Source organism: Heterocephalus glaber, unplaced genomic scaffold (assembly GCF_053883595.1).
Source record: "Heterocephalus glaber isolate CG9 unplaced genomic scaffold, H.glaber_assembly_v1.0 deba00001428, whole genome shotgun sequence".
NCBI lineage: Eukaryota > Metazoa > Chordata > Mammalia > Rodentia > Bathyergidae > Heterocephalus > Heterocephalus glaber.
In genome coordinates, this window is record NW_028258293.1 from 22,476,010 (window position 1) to 22,498,906 (window position 22,897).

General features: G+C 40.3%; 1 protein-coding gene across 12 annotated transcripts in view; it reads right to left on the reverse strand.

The window, feature by feature from the left end:
* Ppfibp2 (PPFIB scaffold protein 2) overlaps nucleotides 1-22,897 on the reverse strand; it is a 156,735-nt gene that overhangs the window by 98,947 nt on the left and 34,891 nt on the right. For 10 of the 12 annotated variants that reach the window (XM_087211764.1, XM_087211768.1, XM_087211765.1 and 7 more), the window contains one exon: nucleotides 14,382-14,596. The exons of the other annotated variants lie outside the window; for them this stretch is intronic. In XM_087211764.1, coding sequence (XP_087067890.1) covers nucleotides 14,382-14,596 — 215 coding nt within the window. The remainder of the gene's footprint in view (nucleotides 1-14,381; nucleotides 14,597-22,897) is intronic. 12 annotated transcript variants of the gene reach the window in all.

Genomic DNA, 22,897 nt, shown 5'->3' on the forward strand with positions numbered 1-22,897 from the left:
GCCCACTAGTGGGTGCTTAAGAGGCAGAAGGTTCTCCATCTCGTGGCTCTGATGGGCTTCTTTGTGGGTAGAGGGTAAGTGGTTGTCTACATGCTCAGACCTCAAGTTATGCTGACCTGGCAACATAGTCCACCGTGTCCCCTGGGCTGAAAGCAGGAAATTTAGTGGGGAAGGATTTATTTGCTCTTCCACCAGTGTTTGCACATTCTTGGTCATTTTATAAACACTGGTTCTTAGGGACTGAAACGGTCTCTTTCCATCAGGTCTGACAGGATCCAGGTTGCTAGAATTTAGTAGAGCATAAGTTTGGGGGAGGGGAGGCTAAAAACACAGGAAAAATAAAACTGCTAAATTTGCAATAGTTTAGAGTCCCCAGTCTGGGGTTCTATGCCAGGAAAAACCACATTCAAAACCCCTTGAGGCAAAGGAAGCTTCTCTAGAGCAGGCCTGGCAGTCATGTGGGGCAGGAATGGCTCCTGGAATGCAGAGCGCCATACTACTAGTACCCCAGATCACAAGGCTTTGGACCCAAGGAGTTTTGAGAGATTTTCTTCCCATACACAATGGAAGACCAAGTCTGTGCCCCCAGGACTGGCCCCCACCCAGCCTCCTTACCTCTTCCCCTCTGGGCCCCACGGTGGAGGCCTCCCCTGACTACCCTCTGTCTACTGGTTTCCAAGGAAAATAAGAAAGAACTCTCTTTTCCAGATGACCCAGGTGTATTGTCCAGCAGCTTTACTAGTGAGTGATGCTTGTGTTATCTTTCTAATTAAAAAAAAATTTTTTTCCGAATAATGCCTGTACCTTCTTCCTTTTCGTTGGAGTTAGGCTTCCCAGGATCTGTCCCTGACTCCCACCTAGTGGCTTCTTCAAGTACTGCAGAGGGACAAAGACTATCCTCAATCCATGCCCCTGCCCAGGATGGGAGTCGCTTAGGGGCTCAGCACAGGAAAAAAGAGCTGATACCTTCTCTTTTCTCAGCTCTCATTCCACACTTGCCACAAAAGCAAGTAAAAACCACACTTGAAATTGGTTCACACTAGCCCTTTTTTTCCTTGAAAAATGTTAGCAGAAAATTTTCCCTTTTCTCCTTTAAAATTCAGAGGAAACAATTTTCTTACAAAACTCCTATCTGTATCTTTTCAAACTTAAAATGTTCAACATAAATATATCCAGATCTGTCTTTTGTCCCATCCTGACTGGAGAACAGAGATACATAAATGAATCACATGGCAAGAGAAAGTCAGGTTCACATTCTATAATGCATAAAACAGCTTTTTTTTCCTACCTTTCTTTGCAATTCCTCTGGCTTTTCAATATGGTAAACAGATTTGCCTTTTTCACCAGAATGAAAGATTGCAGGCTGAATCTGCCAGCAATGCACAGGCTTTGTTTGAAGAGCTGGGAGCTGAAGGAGCCGCCATCTGTGACAAGGCCATGAAGGGGGGTAGCTATGCCCTCTCCAGGGCCTGGGTCTCTTTTTGTGTTCCTTGAGAAAACTAGTTCAAAATATGAATGCAGGTGCCTGAACCGTCTAGGGGAATATCAGAGATGGTACCTTCCCGAGCATGTTCAGCACAGGCCCCCATGTGGGATAGCCTTCTTTGCTGCTCTTCAGAGGAGGCCCTCAGCTGAGTCCTGCAGCTGTAAGGCTCCCTACCCTGTCTCCGGTTTGGAAATTGGGGGAAGCCGAAGCTGGTGCTTACAGAGAGGCGCCTCAACACAGGTCCCCAGAACAAACCATGGGATAGAATGCTTGATCCTATCTTGAAGGCACTGTCAAACTCAGTTGTCATTTCCAGTAGGGAAATTGTGTCCCAGAGGAAAGAGGAGGTTTGCTCAAAGCTTCGTACAAGTGGCAGAGCCAGGGCAGAACTGGTCTTTTAACTCTTTTCTACCTCCTGTATTCCTTAAACTTGGTTCAGCTTGCTTCTACCTACCAGACACACAGACTAGGACACCTACAACCTTGCCAAGAGAACCCTACACTCCCATGGGGTGGGTCACAGGTATATGTACTAAGGTTCAAAGAGGCCCCAGGGCACAGCCCCTCTGTGTTCTCTACCAACCACTGCCCCTCACCTTGAAAGCTGAGCACTGTCCTGACTTGCCCTCACTCTGCTGCTGCTGGGTTTGCCTGCCCTTTCTTTGACTTCATCTTGAACCTCTGCCAAGGATCTCCTTGGCCCATATCCACAGTATTAAACAGTGTGATGGACTGTCCGCTGGGAGCTGGGGAGTTTATGTACCAGAAAGTTAGAGAAGTACTCATAACCACTCCATCTGGAGACTATTGGCCCTGATATCTTTTGAACATCACCCAAAGATCCAGGGCACTAATCAGCACTCTGTTCACCATCTACTGGGTCTACTCCTGCAGTTGATTGGTGGTTCTCAGTCCTTTAGCGCCCATTTGAATCTGTCTGGCTAACCTCTTAGTGGGACTACACCACCAATCCCAGCCCTGCATAACACCAACCAGCCCCTACTCAACCCAGCCAGGCAGGTGGGCAAAACCATGGGAAAGACCATTAGGGTACAGCCAAAATCCTACAAGTAGTCATAGTGACAACACATCCTTCTTGCTTGTAGCATATGTCAGGGCCACTGAGAAGCACTCTCTTCTCTCTAGATGGCAGGACCATCTGGTGAGGTTCAGGAGGTCTTGACCTGAAATAGCCACATCATCTTGAAGCCATTATTGCCCACTTCAGAGCACACAGAGAAGGAGGAAGTTGCCCCTATCTGGAACTCGGCTCCATTCCCATCACAACAGAGATGGCTCAGCCTGCCAGTGGTGCCTCAGATTCATGCTCAGTGACCACTGACCCTACACTTGGCCCTGTCGCCAAACATAAAAGACCTCCTTTCCATTTACTGAGGGTAACACTTCTGCTGCACCACAGCAGTCTCTTTCCAGTTGGGCCCCCAAGCGTACCTTAGACTATAGAAAAGTCCCTGAACATGAGACTCATCCACCAGCTTTCCAAGGATTGGCTGAGAATTCAGATACAGATTGTGTTCCTAGACCAGGAGAATCAAATCTTTTTGCTCCATGCCTTGCTGAGGCTCCCTGTCAGGCCTGAAGCTGACTTCTCCTCATTACTCTTACTGCCGAGGGGCAAGACACAGGCTTAGACCCTCAAGCCTAGGAAACTTACTCAACCCAGAACTACTGAGTCTTAGGCAGAGTTGCTCCATTTGGTCTTTAAGATGATCCTGGCCTATTTATACCCATCTCTAGGCATTGAGTCCTGGCCAACAGGGATCTTTCTGACCATGCTCATCCAGTTGTGCCTCAGCCCTGCCAGGATCCAGCAGAGAAGGACTTGGCCTACAAAGAAACACAGCTGGCTACTGTGATGCACTAGAACCAGGGCTTCCCTCTTCACTGAAGACTCAAAGGGAAGGCCCAGGACGAGTCTGCCATCTGTTCTCTAAACACCAATCACTCCTCCATTGCACCTCTTTCTTGTAGACCCCAGATGCCATGGTGCCTGAACACCTGTAGTCCTTGATCAACAGTAGTGGTAGAAGACCGCATTTCCCATCGTATGACCCTTCCTTTTGGCCACAGTGGACTGGTGTTTGACCTGACCCAAGAGCAGGTAATCTATACTCACGTTTAAATTAAAATAAAAATTTTAAATTTCCATTTTATTTGCATTGCCATTAATATTTTATGAAGCTGGAGAACTTAGCTCCAAAAGTAAGAGCTGGACCAATGAGATTGTATTCTTTAGAAATTTTAGTTTTTTGTTTAATGGAGGAAAGAACTTTCAATCAACAAGAAGAATAAACTCAAACTTAAATAATGTAGTGGCAATCATTCTGAGCTGTCCTTCAAGCTCCATTTGTTTCTCCCATTCTATTGTTCTTTTCTGACAGGGGCCACCTCTCACCATGGCAAATGGAAGCACCAATACACTTTGAGTATCCCTCATCTGAAATGCTTCAAACCAACAGTGTTTCACACCTTGGATTTTTTTTTCCACATTTTTGAATGTTTGCATAAAATTTGCTGACTGGCCATCCCTTATCCAAAAATCTAAAATTGAAGTGCTCCAAAATTCAAAGTACTGAGCTTTTTTGGATTAGGAATGGATGTTCAACCTATAGGTTCAACCTAGAGGTATTCTCTTGTAGGGTTTCAGGGAAAGATTTTTCTCTACTGATTTTAAAAAAGTATTTTAAAAAAGTATTCATTACCTTTGGACCTAGCTGTAGAGTTGGGTCTGTGTGGGTATATACTGCTGGAGGTCCAGCAGCTATTCTGAAACCATTAGGGAACATGTCTGAGAAAAATTCAACCCCTGAGGATGTTAAGGCAAAACAAAAGGTGGGGGGGCCAGATCTTTGATGTCATCCACAGTCACTGATTTAACCTGGGACTGTACATCCTCTAGATATCTTATTAGTGACATATAAACTTCTTTATTGCTTATATCCACTTACTGAAGAAAGTATTGACAGAGAGGTTGTGAGGCAGAGTTGGACTCTATCAGGCCAGCATTGCAACAAAGTAGTAACTGAGAAATATGTGACGAAGCTAGTGTGTATACAGATGGGAACCGAGCACACACACACAAAGGATGCATCAATGTTATGAACACGAAGGCACTGGTCAGCCCTGCTTAATCTCTCAAACTGCTCACCATTTCTAATTCCAATCCAAATCCACATGATTCTTTTAAAAAATAATAAAAATGAATCTCTGTGATTAAACCAATACTTCTGAAACTTTAAGGTGCATATGAATCACTGGAAGCTGGCTTAGTTGGTGTAGAATAAAGGCTCATATTCCATAGTTTTCAAAGCTACTAAGGGACACCAAAGCTGCTGCACCATAAACCAAAATCTGTGCGGCAAGGGCTTCTAACAAAATGGACCAATCGAAGATGCTCAGTGAGTTTGTCCAGTGCTCTGAATTTTATTTCCATACAGATAAGAACTAGTATGGAATGTGTGTGTAACCAGAATGTAAACTGACTTTAGGTCTGCAAGACCCAAAACATAGACAGGTCATGTCTGTTCAGAATCAAAACCTTAACATTCAGCTCTGATTTCTTGGAATGTTTATATGAACTTCTGACCCCTTAAAAGTACACCGTTCATAGGTTGCTGAAGGCCATAATTACTCTAAAAGATTTATGAAGGCAGTACCTTTTAGGAAAATTTTCTCTCCATAAGAAGGCATTCCCCAAACCATTGTAAGTAACCCCAAAACAAATCTGCAAACCTGAAGCAAGCTGTTCTCTGTAATGCATCTTGCAAAAACCAACAACCATGTTGACTGCCTTTGGATCAAAAATATTTTTAATATATTTCCAAAAAGTATTTCAAAGTTAGACCCATTCTTCATACCACACACTAAAAAATACTGATGAATTACAATTAACCATAAGATAAAACATCAAACCATAAACTTATTGAAGACATAGGCAAATAGTTATTTGATCTGACATTAAGAAAGGCCTTTTTAGGGCTAAAAGGAAAAAAAGAAACCCAAACAAGAAAGAATGGATGGAGTTAATTAAAAGTTTTTAACATTCTACACCTTAAAAAGCACCAAAAGCAGCACTGCATTTAAAAACAAAGTAAGGAAATATACGCCACAAAGCAGAGGGCTAGTGAAAGGTCATTAAAATACATAAGCACTAAAATCCTAGTAGAACAAAGTGCATAGAAGATGAGCAGAAGAGGGTGGGTTATGCCGTCCCAAGAGGCTCAAGGTAATCTCTAGGGTAAGTAGAAAGTGAGGGTAGAGCTATTATTTGCCCTATCCTTTGAAAATTCTTTATTTGTAAGTTATTTCAACCATTTAATTATAATAGTAAAACACTTTATATGTGAAATGAAAGGTATATACAGAGAATTTTTTGATAGGGAGGGTATGAGATCAAAAGCTTAGAAGTGATACAGAAGAATGTATATTAATAAACTAATTTTTTAAAAGTTTACTCTTCCCACTAAACAAAGAAATACAAAAACAACAGGAAAATGTTTCCCTTGCGAAATTAGTAAAGCTGTTTTTAACCTTACTAATTATTGTTGATTAGGATACATTTGATAGAATGACCTTAAACACTGCTAATGAAAATATAAATGGTGGCCCTAACGAGGTCCTGAGTCTCGCGGAAGACGCCGAATCACCTCGCTGCAGACAGGCAGGTCTGTGCACGCCCTAACAAGGTCCTGAGTTGCGCGGAAGACGCCTAATCAGCCCGCTGCAGACAGGCAGGTCGGCCATGCCCTACCGAAGTCCTGAGTCACACAAAACACGACGAATCAGCCCACTGCAGACAGGCAGGTACTGAGTCGCACAGAACATGCTGAATCAGCCTGCTGCAGACAGGCAGGTCTGCCCACACCCTACCGAGGTCCCCAGTTGCAGAACACACCCCGAATCAGCCTGCTGCAGACAGGCAGGTCTGTGCACGCCCTACCAAGGACCTGAGTCTGGCAGAAGACACCGAATCACCCCGCTGCAGAAAGGCAGCCACCTGATTCCACACTACAAAGACACAGAGGACACCAGACCACCAGACCAAGGTACTGAGTCCCACTGTTCCCAGCCCAGAGGTAGGGGCTTCTGAGCCGTCGTCCCACTGCTCCTGGTCCAGAGGAAGGGGCTTCCCAGTCACCATCCCTCCCGCTGCTCCCAGCCCAGAGGAAAGGGCTTTTGGGCCACCTTCTGTCCCACTGCTCCTGGCCCAGAGGAAGGGGCTTCCAGGCCACCATCCCTCCCACCACTCCCGGCCCAGAGGGAGGGGCTTCTGAGCCACCATCCCACTGCTCCTGGACCAGAGGAAAGGGTTTCCCGGCCACCATCCTTCCAGCTGCTCCCAGCCCACAGGAAAGGGCTTTTGGGTCACCATCCCTACTGCTGCTCCCGGCCCCTGACCCACCTCACCAAGCTCAGAGGAGGTAATCTGTGCAGGAGCTAACAGCCCCCTGCCCCAGTCGAAATGAGAAAACACGTAAATAAGTCTCAAAACCAGACTTCCAGATCACCTACAGCAACCCCAAAGGGAAATGAGATGGAACACTCTGATACTCAACCACCTGGACCCAATGAACTAGCAACAAAAGGGGATCTGGAAAAAATGAAATCAGAAATACTTTCTCAGATAACAGGAGAAATTGTACCCCTAGTGCAAGACATGATTAAAAAATCTAGAGAGGAGCTGAGGAACATGATGGAATCCCAACATAAGAAACAAATGGAATCCATAAAACAGATACAAGTAGATTTCCAGGAGATGAAAAACTCCATTGAAAGTCTACACAGCAGAATGAGCCAATGTGAGGACAGAATTTCAGATATAGAAGATAAGATTGCAATTAGTGACCAGGAAAAGAAAAATTGCTTCAAAGTTATAAGGGAACATGAGAAATCAGTCCAGCAGCTGCTAGATGATGTAAAGAAGAATAACATAAGACTGACCGGGCTCAATGAAGAAACAGGAGAGAGTGCAGATGACATAAAAAAATCTCTTCACAGAAATAATGACAGAAAACTTCCCAAGCAGGGGAAAAGAGCTTGACATACAGACAAGTGAGGCATATAGGACTCCAAATAGCCTTGATCAAAAACAAATCTACACATAGGCATATAATTGTTAAGATTCCAGAAACACAACAGAAGAACAAAGTTCTACAAGCAGTCAAAAAAAGCAACAAATCACATACAAAGGAAAGCCCATCAGAATCACAGCAGACTTCTCAACACAAACCATCAAGGCAAGAAGACCTTGGAGTGATACATTCCAAGCCCTAAAAGAAAACAGCTTCCAACCCAGATTGATGTACCCTGCAAAACTATCTTTCAGAATGGATGGGGAAATAAAATACTTTCATGACAAAGAGCACCTTAGGAACTTCGTGAATACCAAACCAGCACTCCAAAGAATTTTACACAATATCCTAGGAAGAGACATTGAGGATCACAACCCCAGGAAGAAAATCAGAATGAACCCATCTGGCATGACAAGAAATTAAATGTAAAGGGGGAGAACCCAACAAAAAGAAAAAGTCATGGCAATGACAAGTCAATACGTTTCAGTTATAACCATCAATGTTAATGGTCTCAATTCACCAATCAAAAGAAATAGACTGGCAGAATGGGTCAAGAAGCAAAATCCAACAATATGCTGCATACAAGAAACACACTTAATTCAAAAGGAAATTCATAGACTGAAAGTTAAAGGGTGGAAAACAATACTCCATGTGACAGGAACCCCAAAAAAAGCAGGAATAGCTATCCTCTTGGCAGATCAAGTAGATTTCAAACCAACACTGATTAAGAGAGATGAAGAAGGACACTACATCCTTGTAAAGGGAAGAATCCAAGAGGAAGAGATGACAATCATAAATATTTATGCACCAAACACTAGTGCACCCAAATATATAAAACAAATACTAATGGACATGAAAAGTCATATATGTACTAATACAATTGTAGTGGGGGACCTCAACACCCCACTGTCACAAATAAATAGATCAACTAGACTAAAAATAAGTAATGAAATACTAGAACTCAATCGAACTCTTGAACAAATGAACTTAACAGATGTTTACAGAGTCTTCCACCCCACAAAATCAGAATACACATTCTTCTCAGCTGCACATGGGTCATTCTCAAAAATAGACCACATACTCACACATAGAACATGTTTAAGTAAGTGCAAAGGAATTGAAGTTATCCCCTGTATATTATCAGACCATAGTGGGATGAAATTGGAGATCTATAGCAAAAGAAACTCAAAAAATTTCATAAACACGTGGAAATTGAACAACACACTTCTGAATAACCAATGGGTCACAGAGGAAATTAAAGAAGAAATCAGACAGTTCCTTCGATTAAATGACAATGACAATACAACATATCGGAATCTATGGGACACAATGAAAGCAGTCTTATGAGGGAAATTCATAGCAGTGAATACGCATATTAGGAAAACAGAACAAGCCCAATTAAACAACCTGATGCTGAACCTCAAGCTTCTAGAAAAAGAAGAGCAGGACAAGCCCAAAGTTCATACAAGGGAGGAAATTATAAAGATCAGAGGAGAAATCAATGCAATGGGGATTAAGAGAATGATACAAAAGTTCAATGAAGCCAAGAATTGGTTCTTCGAAAGAATCAACAAAATTGACAAACCTTTAGCCAACCTTGTCAGAAAAAGGAAAGAAAAGGCCCAAATCCATGTAATCAGGAATGAAAAGGGTGAAATGACAACAGACCCAGCAGAAATCCAGAGGATCATCAATACCTACTTCCAGAACCTATATGCCAATAAGATGGACAACACAGAAGAAATGGACAGATTCCTAGATACATATGAATTACCAAAGTTGAACGAAGAAGACCTAAAAATTCTGAACAACCCAATATCAACCAATGAAATTGAAAATGTAATTAAAAACTTATCAACTAAGAAAAGCCTGGGCCCTGATGGCTTCACTGCTGAATTCTACAAGACATTTAGAGAGGAACTGCTGCCACTACTCTTTAAACTCTTCAATGAAATTGAAAGGGAAGCAATACTCCCAAATTCATTCCTGGAAGCAAGCATCACCTTGATCCCCAAAGCAGAGAAAGACCCAACTGAAAAAGAGAACTATAGGCCAATCTCACTAATGAACATAGATGCAAAAATCCTTAATAAGATACTGGCAAACAAGATGCAGAAGATCATCAAAAAGATCATACACCCTGATCAAGTGGGATTCATCCCAGGGATGCAGGGATGGTTCAATATATGGAAATCAATTAATGTAATAAACTATATCAATAGAGCCAAGGACAAAAACCATATGATTATCTCCATTGATGCAGAAAAAGCATTTGACAAAATCCAACATGCATTTATGATAAAAACCCTACAAAAAATTGGAATAGATGGTCTCTACCTCAAACTGATAGAAGCCATCTATGAAAAACCAACAGCCAATATCATACTAAATGGTCAAAAACTGAAATCCTTCACACTAAAATCAGGAACAAGACAAGGATGTCCACTATCACCACTCTTGTTCAATATAGTTCTGGAAACATTAGCCATGGCAATTAGACAAGAGAAAGAATTAAAAGGAATAAAGATAGGAAATTAAGAAGTCAAATTGTCATTATTTGCAGATGACATGATACTCTATATAGAAGATCCCAAGAACTCCACCAAAAGTCTTCTACACTTAATAACCAAATTTAGTCAAGAAGCTGGTTACAAGGTCAACACACAAAAATCAGTAGCTTTCCTCCACACAAATGACAGACTCACTGAGAGAGAAATAGGGCAAATACTTCCTTTCACAATAGCATCCAAAAAACTGAAATACCTAGGAATCATCTTAACGAAAGAAATCAAAGACCTCTTCTCTGAAAACTATGCCACTCTGAAAAGAGAGATTGAAGATGATATCAGAAAATGGACAGACATCCCCTGGTCTTGGGTAGAAAGGATTAATATAGTGAAAATGGCCATACTTTCAAAACTGCTATATAGATTTAATGCAATTCCAATTGAGATACCAGCAGAATACTTCATAGACCTTGAGAAAACAATCCAAAAATTCATTTGGAACAAGAAGAGACCCAGAATAGCAAAAGCAATTCTAGGTAACAGAGACATGGCAGGAGGTCTCACAATCCCCAACCTGCAACTATACTACAAAGCTACTGTGATAAAAACAGCATGGTACTGGCAAAGAAACAGACCTGAGGACCAGTGGAACAGATTACAAGATGCAGAAACAACACCAGACACACTCAGCCATCTCATCTTCAATAAAGGAGCCAAACACCCTCACTGGAGGAAAGATAGCCTCTTTAATAAATGGTGCTGGAAAAATTGGGCTTCAACTTGCCAAAGAGTAAAACTAGACCTATATCTCTCACCATGCACTAAACTAAAATCAAAATGGATTAAAGATCTAAATATTAAAATAGAAACTCTGAACCAGTTGGAACAGAGGTTAGGTAGAACCCTTGAAGACATCAGTGTAGGAAAAGATTTTATGAACAAAATCTCAGTTGCCTGTGAACTAGCACAAACAGTCAACAAGTGAGATCTCTTCTTATTAAAAGGCTTCTGCACAGCAAGAGAAACCACCAGCAGTGTGAAGAGACAACCCACAATGTGGGAACAAATCTTCACCTGCTCTTCCTCAGACAAAGGTCTACTATCTCAAATCTATAAAGAACTTAAAAAGATCAGACCTCTCAAATTTAAAGACCCAATCCAAAAATGGGCATCTGAAATGAACAGACATTTCTCAGACAAAGAAGTAGAAATAGCAAATAAATACATGAAAAAATGTTCAACATCACTGGTCATTCAAGAGATGCAAATGAAAACAATGCTGAGATTCCACTTCACTCCAGAAAGAATGGCTGCTATCATGAAATCAACCAATAACAAATGCTGGCTGGGCTGTGGGGAAAGAGGAACCCTGCTCCACTGCTGGTGGGAGTGTAGACTGGTGCAACCACTGTGGAAATCAGTATGGAGATACCTCAAAGAACTAGGACTGGAAGTCCCATTTGACCCCGCTCTTCCACTGCTGGGGATCTTCCCCCAAGCATTAAAAGAATCATACCACAGTGATATATGTGCACCCATGTTCATAGCAGCACAGTTTGTGATAGCTAAAACTTGGAAACAGCCCAAATGCCCATCAACTGGAGACTGGATCAAGAAAATGTGGTTTTTTAATAAAATGGAGTACTACTCAGCCATAAAAAATGAGAAATTAGAGACATTTATAGCTAAGTGGATGCACATTGAGGCGATACTCTTAAGTGAAATAAATAGGACATGCATGTGTAAATACCGAATAGTTTCTCTGGTATGAGAAACTGAAAGTGTAAATAAGGACTAAATGTATAATAGGTAATGTGAAATAGGAAGAAAAGGGGCAAAGCGGAAGGAAGTGGGAGGGCTAGGGGAAAGGATAGAAGGGAATGGGATTAATATGAGAAAATGGAAAAATAGGAACAAAATCTTTGTAAATAGGGAGGAATGGAGGGGTTGAAGGGAGGGCTGGGCAAGGGTGAAAAATAAGAACCAAGAGAGACTATGTAAAGGTGCAAATTTCCAATGATGAATGTCATTATATTGTATACCTAAAATGTACCAATGATTAGAATGAATAATCAATAATGTAAAATAGGAATAAACCTTCCAAAGGGGTAGGGGTAGTGGGAGGGGCAGGGGAAAGGAAAGAAGAGAAAGGAAAAAATGCTGAGAAATGGAAAAAATGGAAATAAAGTCTTTGTAAATAGGGAAGGGTGGAGGGTGTGAAGGGAGGGCTAGGAATGGGGAAAAAATAAGAACCAAGATGCATTAGGTAAAAGTGCAATTCCCAATGAGAAATGTAATTGTGTTGTATACCTACAATGTACCAATAAAAGAATTTAATACCAAAAAAAAGAAAATATAAATGGTTAAATCTTTCTGAAAAGTGACTTTGAAAAAAATCTCTCAAGAGGCTTAAAGATGCCAACATTTTTGGAATAGAGTTGTCAGCTTTTGCAAACTATGGAGCATACTTGGTAAAAATTTTTCATTGCTTATCTAAAATCAAATTTAACTGGGCATTCTATATTTTATCTGTAAACTCTACCTAAGTTTTATCATTATACTTCTAGGAAATATCTAGAGAAAAGAACAAGTAATCAAAATGTCAATATTAGAAAAATTATCACAAAAGTTAAGGTACATGCATAGAAGATTACTGAGGACCATCCATGGTCATTGTAAATTGTATAGTGAGGAATTAAAAAAAAAAAGGAAATTTTGTATTTTGGGTAGATTGGGCTTTTGTTCAGAAAAGTCCTTCAATTAATCTCTTGATTCTGAGATGGTCACACACATTTCTGAGAAGGAGCAAATAAGGCTCTGGAGCCCAATGAAAGAGTACAGAGAACAGCAGAGAAAGCTCTTGGTTTTTGGTTTTTTTGGTTTTTTTGGTTTTTTTGGGTTTTTTTTTTTTGGCTTTCTGAGACAAGGTCTTGCTTTGTAGTTCAGGCTGGCCCTGAACTCACTATGTAGCCCAGGTGATCTTCCTGCCCCTGCCTCTGCCTCCCGAGTGCTGAGGTTACAGGTGTGCACTACCACGCTTTTATGAGGACTCTTGTAAATATACTGAGTTCACATGGATAGTCCAGGACACTCTCTCTATTTTAAAGTTAGAAGATTTAAAACTAATTTAATTCCATAGGCAAGCTTCCCCTTTACTGTCTAAGGTAACATTCTCAGGTTCCAGCCATCAATATGATTCTGCCTGCCATATTGGTATAGGTTGATTACACAGAACACCAGGTAGACAGCTTACATAATGAAAATATTGAATAACACACATAATGAATATAATGGAGAACTGTTTAATGTTCAGAAGGAGGCATAGGGATCCAACTATATTGACAGAAGCCTCTGAAACAGAAAGTAGCCTAGGACATCTGGGATACAGCCTATCTAATCTCATCTGACAATGGCCTCCAGACAAGGGTGTCTCAGTGTCCTTGGTTTGTGGTCTTCAACATCAACCTTTCCCTCCCATTTTAATGCTCCTGTTCCTGCCCTCCCACCTGAATGCATACTTTTCAATTTTGAATCAGGTCTGCAGGACTCTAGCTTTAGAAGACTCCATTTCAGACTTCATCCTTAAACCAAGCTTAGGTAATAATATACTTTCTTCCTCTGGCTTCCAGCATCCTGCCTCTAGTCCTTGGATAGTTGCATTCTAGATGGTCTCCCCAATAGGCTAGCTCTTCATTTCATTCATTTGCAGATACTACTAGTCTCTGAAAGATAAACTGGTGGTCTTCATAAGGAAAATAAGGAAACAGATGAGTAACCAAAGGTATAATAGATTTACAGCTTAGAGATGAGCAAGTCTGCATGCCTGTCTAGAGAGTAGGTAAAGGAGAGTTAGCAAATTTGCACTCCACTTTAGGGACAGGAAGTAGTTCTAGGGCAAGAAGTAGGGGCAGAAGTAAAGTAAGAGTAAACAGTGTCTGGATTGTGTTAAGAATAAAGAGGTCATGGAATCCAGTTAAGGGTAAGAAACCCCAGTCAAGGATTATAACTCAGCAAGTAGTATGTGTAATCCCGGGGTTGGGAGATCTTCCATGTTTACCTTTTTCTGGCCCTGGATTTCTTCTTCTCACAGGCAGGTAGGATAATTTAAGCTACTTGGCTGAGCTTTGCACTACTGTTAGGAATGACCACCCAGCAGGAGTTACCCATAGCTGGATGGGAAACAAGAAAGGCTGGAGAGTGTAGGATGGCTCAACAGCCCTAGCCAATGGTGGCATTCCACAGGTTGCATGATGATGTTTCTCAGTGGTTACCCACTCAGGCCATAAGCCTACTCACCAAGCTGTCTTCAAACCATTCCTTTATGTAGGTAGCTGTTGGGCCAGGGACCTGACTCAGGAGAGCCTCTCTCTCCTGAGGAAGATCCAGCATCTCCAGGGCCAGTCTCAAGTCCTCAATGAGATGAAGCACTGGGAAGAGGTTCTTGTAGGAGGCCAGAGAAGACAGTCCAGGCTCACAGGTACCATCACTAATATCGGCACCTGTTTTAGTGCCTGAAACAACAGAGAGAGTGAGAAACCTCAGTAAAAAAGGTAGATACCGTGATCATTTAACAAGTCAAGAGCAAAGACAATGAAAGTAGAGAGGAAAGGGCTTGAGAAGCCTAGAAGCTTATTTCTGCCTCGCCAGAATCACTCACCGGTGTAAACTTTGCAGAAATCATCTATTGTGATCTGGGCTGGACATGGTAGGAAAAAGCATAACAGAAGTGTATAATATAGCCTACCGAGGCTGATACTTGACAATTGCACACTTAAACAAATGGAAGAACACAGAAAGTCTTCACCAGAGACAAAAACATCGCAGCTAAAATACTGAGATTCCATTCTTCAGATTATAGGTGGATTCAGTTGTTTTCCTTTAAGCCAATGTGGTAGACTATACCGATGGCCACTAAAAGTTGTTTACATTCCTATATAGATATTTCTCTCCCCTCATCAAGAGATAGATCTTGATCTGGGTGTTCATAATGCTAGAATTCAGTGGATGTGACTGTGCCAGTGCTTGCCTGGCCTGTTAGAAGGTCTAACAGCTCGTACTCTTCTCCTCTGACCCGAACCCATCACATAACAAAACCCCGCTAACCCCAGTTAACCCACTAGAAAGTCAGCCCCAACTGTCCCAGCCATCCCAGCCTCAGTGACAGACATGAGCAAGAGGCCATTTGGGAGGCTCCAGCCCAAATGAGCCACCTAGTTGATACCATATGGGCCATCCCTGCTGAGAACTACCAAAATCACAGAATTATAAAGCAACAAATGGTAGTGGTTGAATTAAGCCACTATGTTTGGATTAACTTATTTCCTAACAATAGACAATAACTACTACATTCATTTTGGTGATGGGTTAGTGAGTCAGAATCTTTCTGAATATTCCCCACTGGGAGATTGCCATATTTCCCACTATATTCTTGGCAACTTGACTTAAATATTATTATTAGCAATTATTTGAAGACTGACAGTCTTACTCCACATCTGTCTGTTTTCTTCCCTGAGGTTTAGCAATTCTTGTCAACTCTATATTGGATTAACAATTAACTGTTATTATTATGTATCACATCTCCCCATTTTGGACAGTGAAGTATCTGAGAGTCTATGTTGTACTTAGTTGAGTTCCCAGCATCATTCCCTCTACCTAGTAGACGTTGAAGTGGGACATGTTCGAGTGCCTGCACATACAATTCAATGACAAGATAAAGAGTATAAGTGCCTGGGCATCCTCAGAGATCTGGGATACTGAGTCAGTTTTTTCTAATTTGATGCACACCAAATAAGACTGTTTTTGCCTTTCTAACCCCCATCATTTATCAACAACAAAAAATGTTCTTTCCTTAAGTACTGTGATATATTTTTTTTCAAACAAAACTTAGGGTGACACAGTCTAATAAAGAATTTCTGTGCTTCTTTAAATAATAAGAAACACTTTAGAAAATTTAATTTAGATGGTGAAATTACTAAGGCATTTGGATTGCTTTTAAGGCCAATAGGGTAAAATAGTTGAAATCAGGACTCTTGGAAAATGTGAGCTGTAGGGCTATCATGTTCATGGATACATTGCAGGCCTGACGTCTAATTTCTAGTCCCTTTACTCTCCCAGGAACCAAATTCGTACTTGTAAGGTAGTTTGGGAATGAAAGATCCACACTGAAGCAAACAATTACTACAACATTTAACTGCCAGTTTGCTTTTTGAATGAGTATAATAAAGGGAATCATGGATCACAATCCACAAACAAGTCAGAGTCTTAGGTTTTTAATAAAAGGATGAGTTCTTTCCCATCCCTCTCCCCCACAATCACACACTATCACTCCTTTGCCTCCTGCCATTAGTGAGAAAGCCCATCAGATGCCACTATCTGGCATCTGATGCCACTCAGCCTCCAGAACTATGAAAAACAATTCTTTCATTATAAATTATGCAGTCTTAGGTACTCTGCTGTAGTAGCACAAAATAGACTAAGCTATTCTTGTCTTCATATTTCTGTAGGGAGGAAGGAAGCCACCTTTGTAGAGTTTACTCTCTCCCCCCTGCCCTCAACTCAATTTTTCCCTAAGGAGGAATTCTTCTAATTAGAGAGCTGAAAGAATGAATTCTTTCCCTGCATAGCTGCTCATCTTCTGGATGTAGGCACTGTCTATGCAAAAAGCTTTCTGAAACCATCTGCAAAATGGAAGTTTGTAGCATGGGGTTATTCTCAATTTGGGATGTATGTGTAGGATGTGTGGTATTTATGATACTAACTATAGATTTAGGTCAAGCCATGGACTTGGGTTGGCTGGTCTGAACCTGCTGCTAGTCCTCGTTGGAATCGGTTTAGTCTCCCCTGATCTACAGGGGACATGGGTTCAGGAAGTGTGCGTTCTCCTGGAGGACAGTTGGCGTGCTCTTACCAGAGGAGGAGCAGATGCTGAGCAAGCCAAAAGCCACAGGCATCCTGGTCAACATTTTCCTCTGTGTTCCTATCAGTGGGGTCTCCAATATTTTGAGCTGATAATGTTTTTTCCTTAAATTCTTTTATTGGTGCATTTTAGGTATACAATACGTTTACATTTATCATTAGGTGCTTGTACCTGAACATGATGCATCTTGATTCTTATTTTCCCCCCATTTCCTGTGCGCCCTTCATCCCCTCCACCCTTCCCTATTTACAAAGACTTTGTTTCCATTTTTTCCTTTTCTCATAATTTTTCCATTCCCTTTTTTCTTTCCCCTACCCCTCCCAATTCCCCTTCCTCTTTGGACCTTTTCTTCCTATTTCACATTATCAATTATTCATTTTAATCATTACTTACACTTTCAGTTTCTCACGTCAGAGAAACTATTTGGTATTTACACACGTGAGTCCTATTTATTTCACTTAAGAGTATCACCTCATAGCAGTGCAGTTTGTAATAGCTAAAACTTGGAAACAGCCCAAATGCCCATCAACTGGAGACTGGATCAAGAAAATGTGGTTTTTTTATAAAATGGAGTACTACTCAGCCATAAAAAATGATAAATTAGAGACATTTATAGCTAAGTGGATGCACATTGAGGCAATACTCATAAGTGAAATAAATAGGACACAGATGTGTAAATACCAAATAGTTTTTCTGGTGTGAGAAACTGAAAGTGTAAATAAGGACTAAATGTATAATAGGTAATGTGAAATAGGAAGAAAAGGGGCAAAGGGGAAGGAAGTGGGAGGGCTAAGGGAAAGGATAGAAGGGAATGGGATTAATATGAGAAAATGGAAAAATAGGAACAAAATCTTTGTAAATAGGGCTGGAGGGGTTGAAGGGAGGGCTGGGCAAAGGTGAAAAACAAGAACTGAGAGAGACTATGTAAAGGTGCAAATTTCCAGTGATGAATGTCATTATATTGTATACCTAAAATGTACCAATGATTAGAATGAATAATCGATAATGTAAAATAGGAAGAAAAGGTCCAAAGGGGTAGGGGTAGTGGGAGGGGCAGGGGAAAGGAAAGAAGGGAAAGGAAAAAATGATGAGAAATGGAAAAAATGGAAATAAAGTCTTTGTAAATAGGCAAGGATGGAGGGCGTGAAGGGAGGGCTAGGAATGGGGAAAAAATAAGAACCAAGATGCATTACGTAAAGGTACAATTCCCAATGAGAAATGTAATTGTGTTGTATACCTACAATGTACCAATAAAAGAATTTAATACAAAAAAAAAAAGAGTATCGCTTCAATGTGCATCCATTTAGCTGATAATTTGATCTCTATATGAACATTTGTCTGCCCTTAAATTTGTTTCAGAGTGAGCAGGGAATTGAGGGGAAGTTATTTAGTGACCAGTGCAGTGGACACAGCAATGGTCTCCCAAAGACATCAACACCCTAACCCTAGAACCTGTCAGTGTGTTATTTGACATGCTAAAGGGGATTTTACAGATGAGACTCAAGTTTAGGTTGTTGAGATGGGGTAGTAACCTTAATCCTATGAATTCTTAGGTCAGAAGAAGAAGGCAGAATAATAGGTCAGAGATGCAACAAGCGGGCTCAGCCTTCCACTGCTGGCTCTGAAAATGGAGGAATGAGACCAAGAGCCAAGGAATGCTAAAGCACTCTAACAGCTATAGGGCAGAGAGTAGACTACTTATACAGAAAAAAACCTGCAAAGAACACCCACACATAGAAAAACACATATGTATACATACATTTTTTTAAAGCAACTGAAGTGGGAGAAATCTTTGGAGCTCAAGGATAAAAGCATGAGAGCTGTCAACTCCCTGATGTCCTAAGACCTGAGCTTTAATGAGCCACTTGAGGGAGACAGGAAACAAATCTTAAGCCCTTAGCAAAGGGAGACATCAGACAGAAGACCTCTGCATAAGCTTTTAATAGGAACTTCTCAGAATGTGATAAGCTCAAGTAGACCAAAAATAAATAAATAAATGGATAAATAAATAAATACTCAATCGGTAAGGCTAGAGAAGATTTAAACAATTAACAAGTTAGATATAACTGGCAAATATAGAACCCTGCACCTAACTGGAAAAAATGCACACACTTCATGGGCACCTATAGAACATAAATGAAAAATGTCCTTTCTAGTTTAGGCCATGAAACAACCAAAATAATCACAAAGTCAGTGTCAGAGACCACTTTAATCATAACAATTAAATTAGAAGTCAATTTAAAATACGTATTATTGGTTGATTCTTAAAGGTGGGTTTTGAAATAGAAGAGATCTATCTAAGAAAGTAGAGAAAAAAATGATGAACAGATATGAGACATTAAATACAAATACATGAAGCACAGATCTATAATGCGTAGCTATCAATACATGTAACTATTTGCAGAATAATACATACATATACATATAATCGGGCTTGGTCAATGAAGCAAAAAATGTTCTTTCAAAGTTGTAATAAAAAAAGACCATCTCACGCGGGGCAAGATGGCACACTTATAATCCCAGTACTTGGAAGACTGAGGCAGGAGGATTACAAGTTTGAGGCCAATCTGGGCTACCTAGCAAGTTCAAGTCCAGCCTAGACTACTTAGTGAGACCCTGTCTCAAGAATATAACAAAAACAAAAGAGTCATCTCTGGTAAATTTAATTAAAACTAGAGAAAAGGCACAAATAATATTAGGAATGAAAACAGATATAACAAGTATAATAAATCTTGAAATGGAATGGCCAACAAAATGCTAACAAAATTGAAATCCTCAGCAAAATGTACACATTCCTAGAAAAATACAACTTGCCAAGCATCAAGTAAGAATAAATTAATGCCTGACAACTGATAACCATTAAAAAAGAAAGAAAATCCTCTAACAAGAAAACAGAAGGATTTTTCAGGTAAGTTCCTATACTACAGCAAGTATTTAAGGAACAAATAATTCCAGTCACATCCAAACTCTCTAAGAGATAACAGAAATGAGGCCACACTCCCATCGAGGCTCTCAGCCTAAATCCTGAATGGGAAACAGGCAAGTCTAGGTTCTCATGCTGTATGACTGATTAATAGCTCTCGGCTGGTCTGCCTCAGAGAAGTAGTGGACAGGATCAGGTAAGGACTGTCCCGAGTACTCAGAGCATAGACTCATCCATCATCAGCCATTGACACCACAGCTGGTAACAGTCATGGGCCAAGGAGAATTATCTCAGACCTGGCCAGAATCTTTTCTGCTCCCCACATAACTATTTATTTATTTACTTTACAAACATAGGCACTAATCACGGCAGAAAGGCCAGCAGACCAGGCGACCTCTTTTTTAACTGTCATAAAATACTCCTTTTAACTATTCCTTATCATTGAGAGCAGCTTGTAGATAACTACATAAGTAAGTTCCTGCCACAGCAAGAAGGAATAAGAGGTCCTCTGTGTTCTGACCACATAGCTTGCTGGTCCTATGCCAGAAGTAGCCTGATAGAGTAGCCTGTGAGCCCACAAATTAAGCCTTATGTAAAATTAGCATCCATGGCAGTTGCTCTGTGCCATCCAGAGGGAAGTAATTAAGAAATATATAGTTCAATTTCAACTGTCAACAGTGTAATTCAATTACAGTGTTAGTTGCAGACAGAATCACAGGGGCTAATGAGGAGGAAGATTAGATCAAAGGTTAACATCCTACTGGAAGCTGTAACAATGGTCTTTTGTATTAGAAACACATCTTTATTGACACTGGTTCTAGGATCTTTAACAGATCCTAGATCTTTCCAATTTTCTGATATAAAATTTGGGGGGTACAATTAAGTACAGTCACACCTGGGATACACCCATTCACATTTCAAGAACTCGAGTTTACAAGAGGGTTATATGACAATCCTGCTTACAAAGCATTTCTTTCTACACTTAAAAGAACTGATTTTTATCTCTTACCTGTCCCAAGTCTCTGAACACCTTGCGATAAGGGTGGTCACACTGTTGGGGGAGGGGCCGTATTTGCCACCTGTGCTTTAGGATATACCTCAGAGTACTCCTGCCCTGGCTGTGTATAGCAGTGATAATCACTAACTGGGGGAAGGGAGCAGATACTTTTTTTGTTTTAAAAATTAACTACACAAACATTAATATCATATGCCCAACCAAAGTACAAATTTTGGGGAAAGAGTTTTGGAAAGTGAAGTGTAACTTATCATAATGCAGAGTAATTATAAAGAGAAATTCTTTGATATGTAATAATTATTAATAATCATCACTGAAGGAACTGCATTTATTTTAGTAGATATTTGTGCTGTTTGTGTAAGTGGCTGCTATTTGATGAGTACAGGAAGCTCATAAAAATTTCATTGATATAAGTGATAATTCCACTTTTTAAAAGTAACAGAATACAGATCCGGAGTTCTTGTTTGGGTACTTGTAACTTTTTTGTGGTAGTGATGCCTAATTTCATTCAACCTCAATTAATCAGAAAATATGAATAAAGAGAGGAAGATTTAAATGTTCACACAAAAATATCATTTCTGCAGAATCTGTGGTCTTATAATAGGTTAACATAGTTTCAAACTTTCCTTTAGCTGTGCCACTGCTAAAGCAAAGGAACTCTTACATGGAAAGAATAGTGTGTAATGAGATGAAGTGAGATGAACACAACCACTCTGGCTAAGGGGTTGTAAGTAGAACTTAACAGCATCTTCCCCCACTGGACTTTCTTCTCCTATAGATAACCCACACATGAACATAAAACCTACCTAGGAATAAAGCACTTAGAAGAGAGTCAGATGGCCCTGAATTCAAATCTTAGTTCTTCCATTTACCAGAACTATGTCTTTAGGTAGTAAAAATAGTATCAATACTAATATCGATAAACAATAACAAACCAATTGAGCAATTGCTTAGTGCCAGGCACTATTCTAAGTGCCTTATTTGCATTAATTAATCCTACCAATAATATAAGACAGGTACTATTATTACCACTATTTTATCTATAAAGAAACTATTGCTCAGAAGAATTAAGTAATTTGTCCAAAGATCCAACACCCAATACCAGGTCACTGGGATTCAATCCCCAACAGTCTAACCCTGTGGACTACATTAATAATCACAAAAATTCTTAACCTCTTTGGCCCAATTTGGCTCAGCTATTTGAAAATGAAGATGGTATTAATAATCTTAAAGAAAAATATCCTGAACAGAATTCAATAATTATCATTCTTCATCAAGAATAGCATAGAATGCACATCCTCCAGATACTAATGACCTCAGTGTTGAACTATCTGTCAGACAGCTTCTGTCAAATGTGTGTATGGGCTAATTACAACTCAGGAGATAGTTCACAGGATACACAAACTTTTAAATTTTCAAAAAAATACTTAGTCATTTGATATTCCGAAAGAATCTGCTAAACAAAGGCGTAGAAAATAATAAATGAAGTTGAGTATACAGCCAGATAGAGGATATATACAAAAACCAATATCTGCTTTCTAATCAATGAAGAGATCCTATTCACAAAAGTAAACAAAACATACATGTGACAAATACTAATTAAACACCTATTGTACACTGCAGACGAGTCAAAGCACTGCTGATACAATGACAGTGCTAAGTGTCCCTGTGGAGCTTACATTCAGGTACAGAAGGCAGATACTAAACAAGGAGACCAACATGAGAATAATAGAATTCACTCTTGATGCTTTCTTCTGAATCTCATCAAACACCCTAACCTAGAAGAAGACACCCCAATCTGTGGAGACTCTGGAAAGTAGGACATGACTCTCTTGGGCACTTCTATTCATAGGGAAATTAAGAGCCTGAGAGATGAGAGCTAGACTGTGTTACAGTGCCACCCATATGATGAAGCTGTGAGACGCAGACAACTTCCCTCACCCCAGGCTCTAACACCC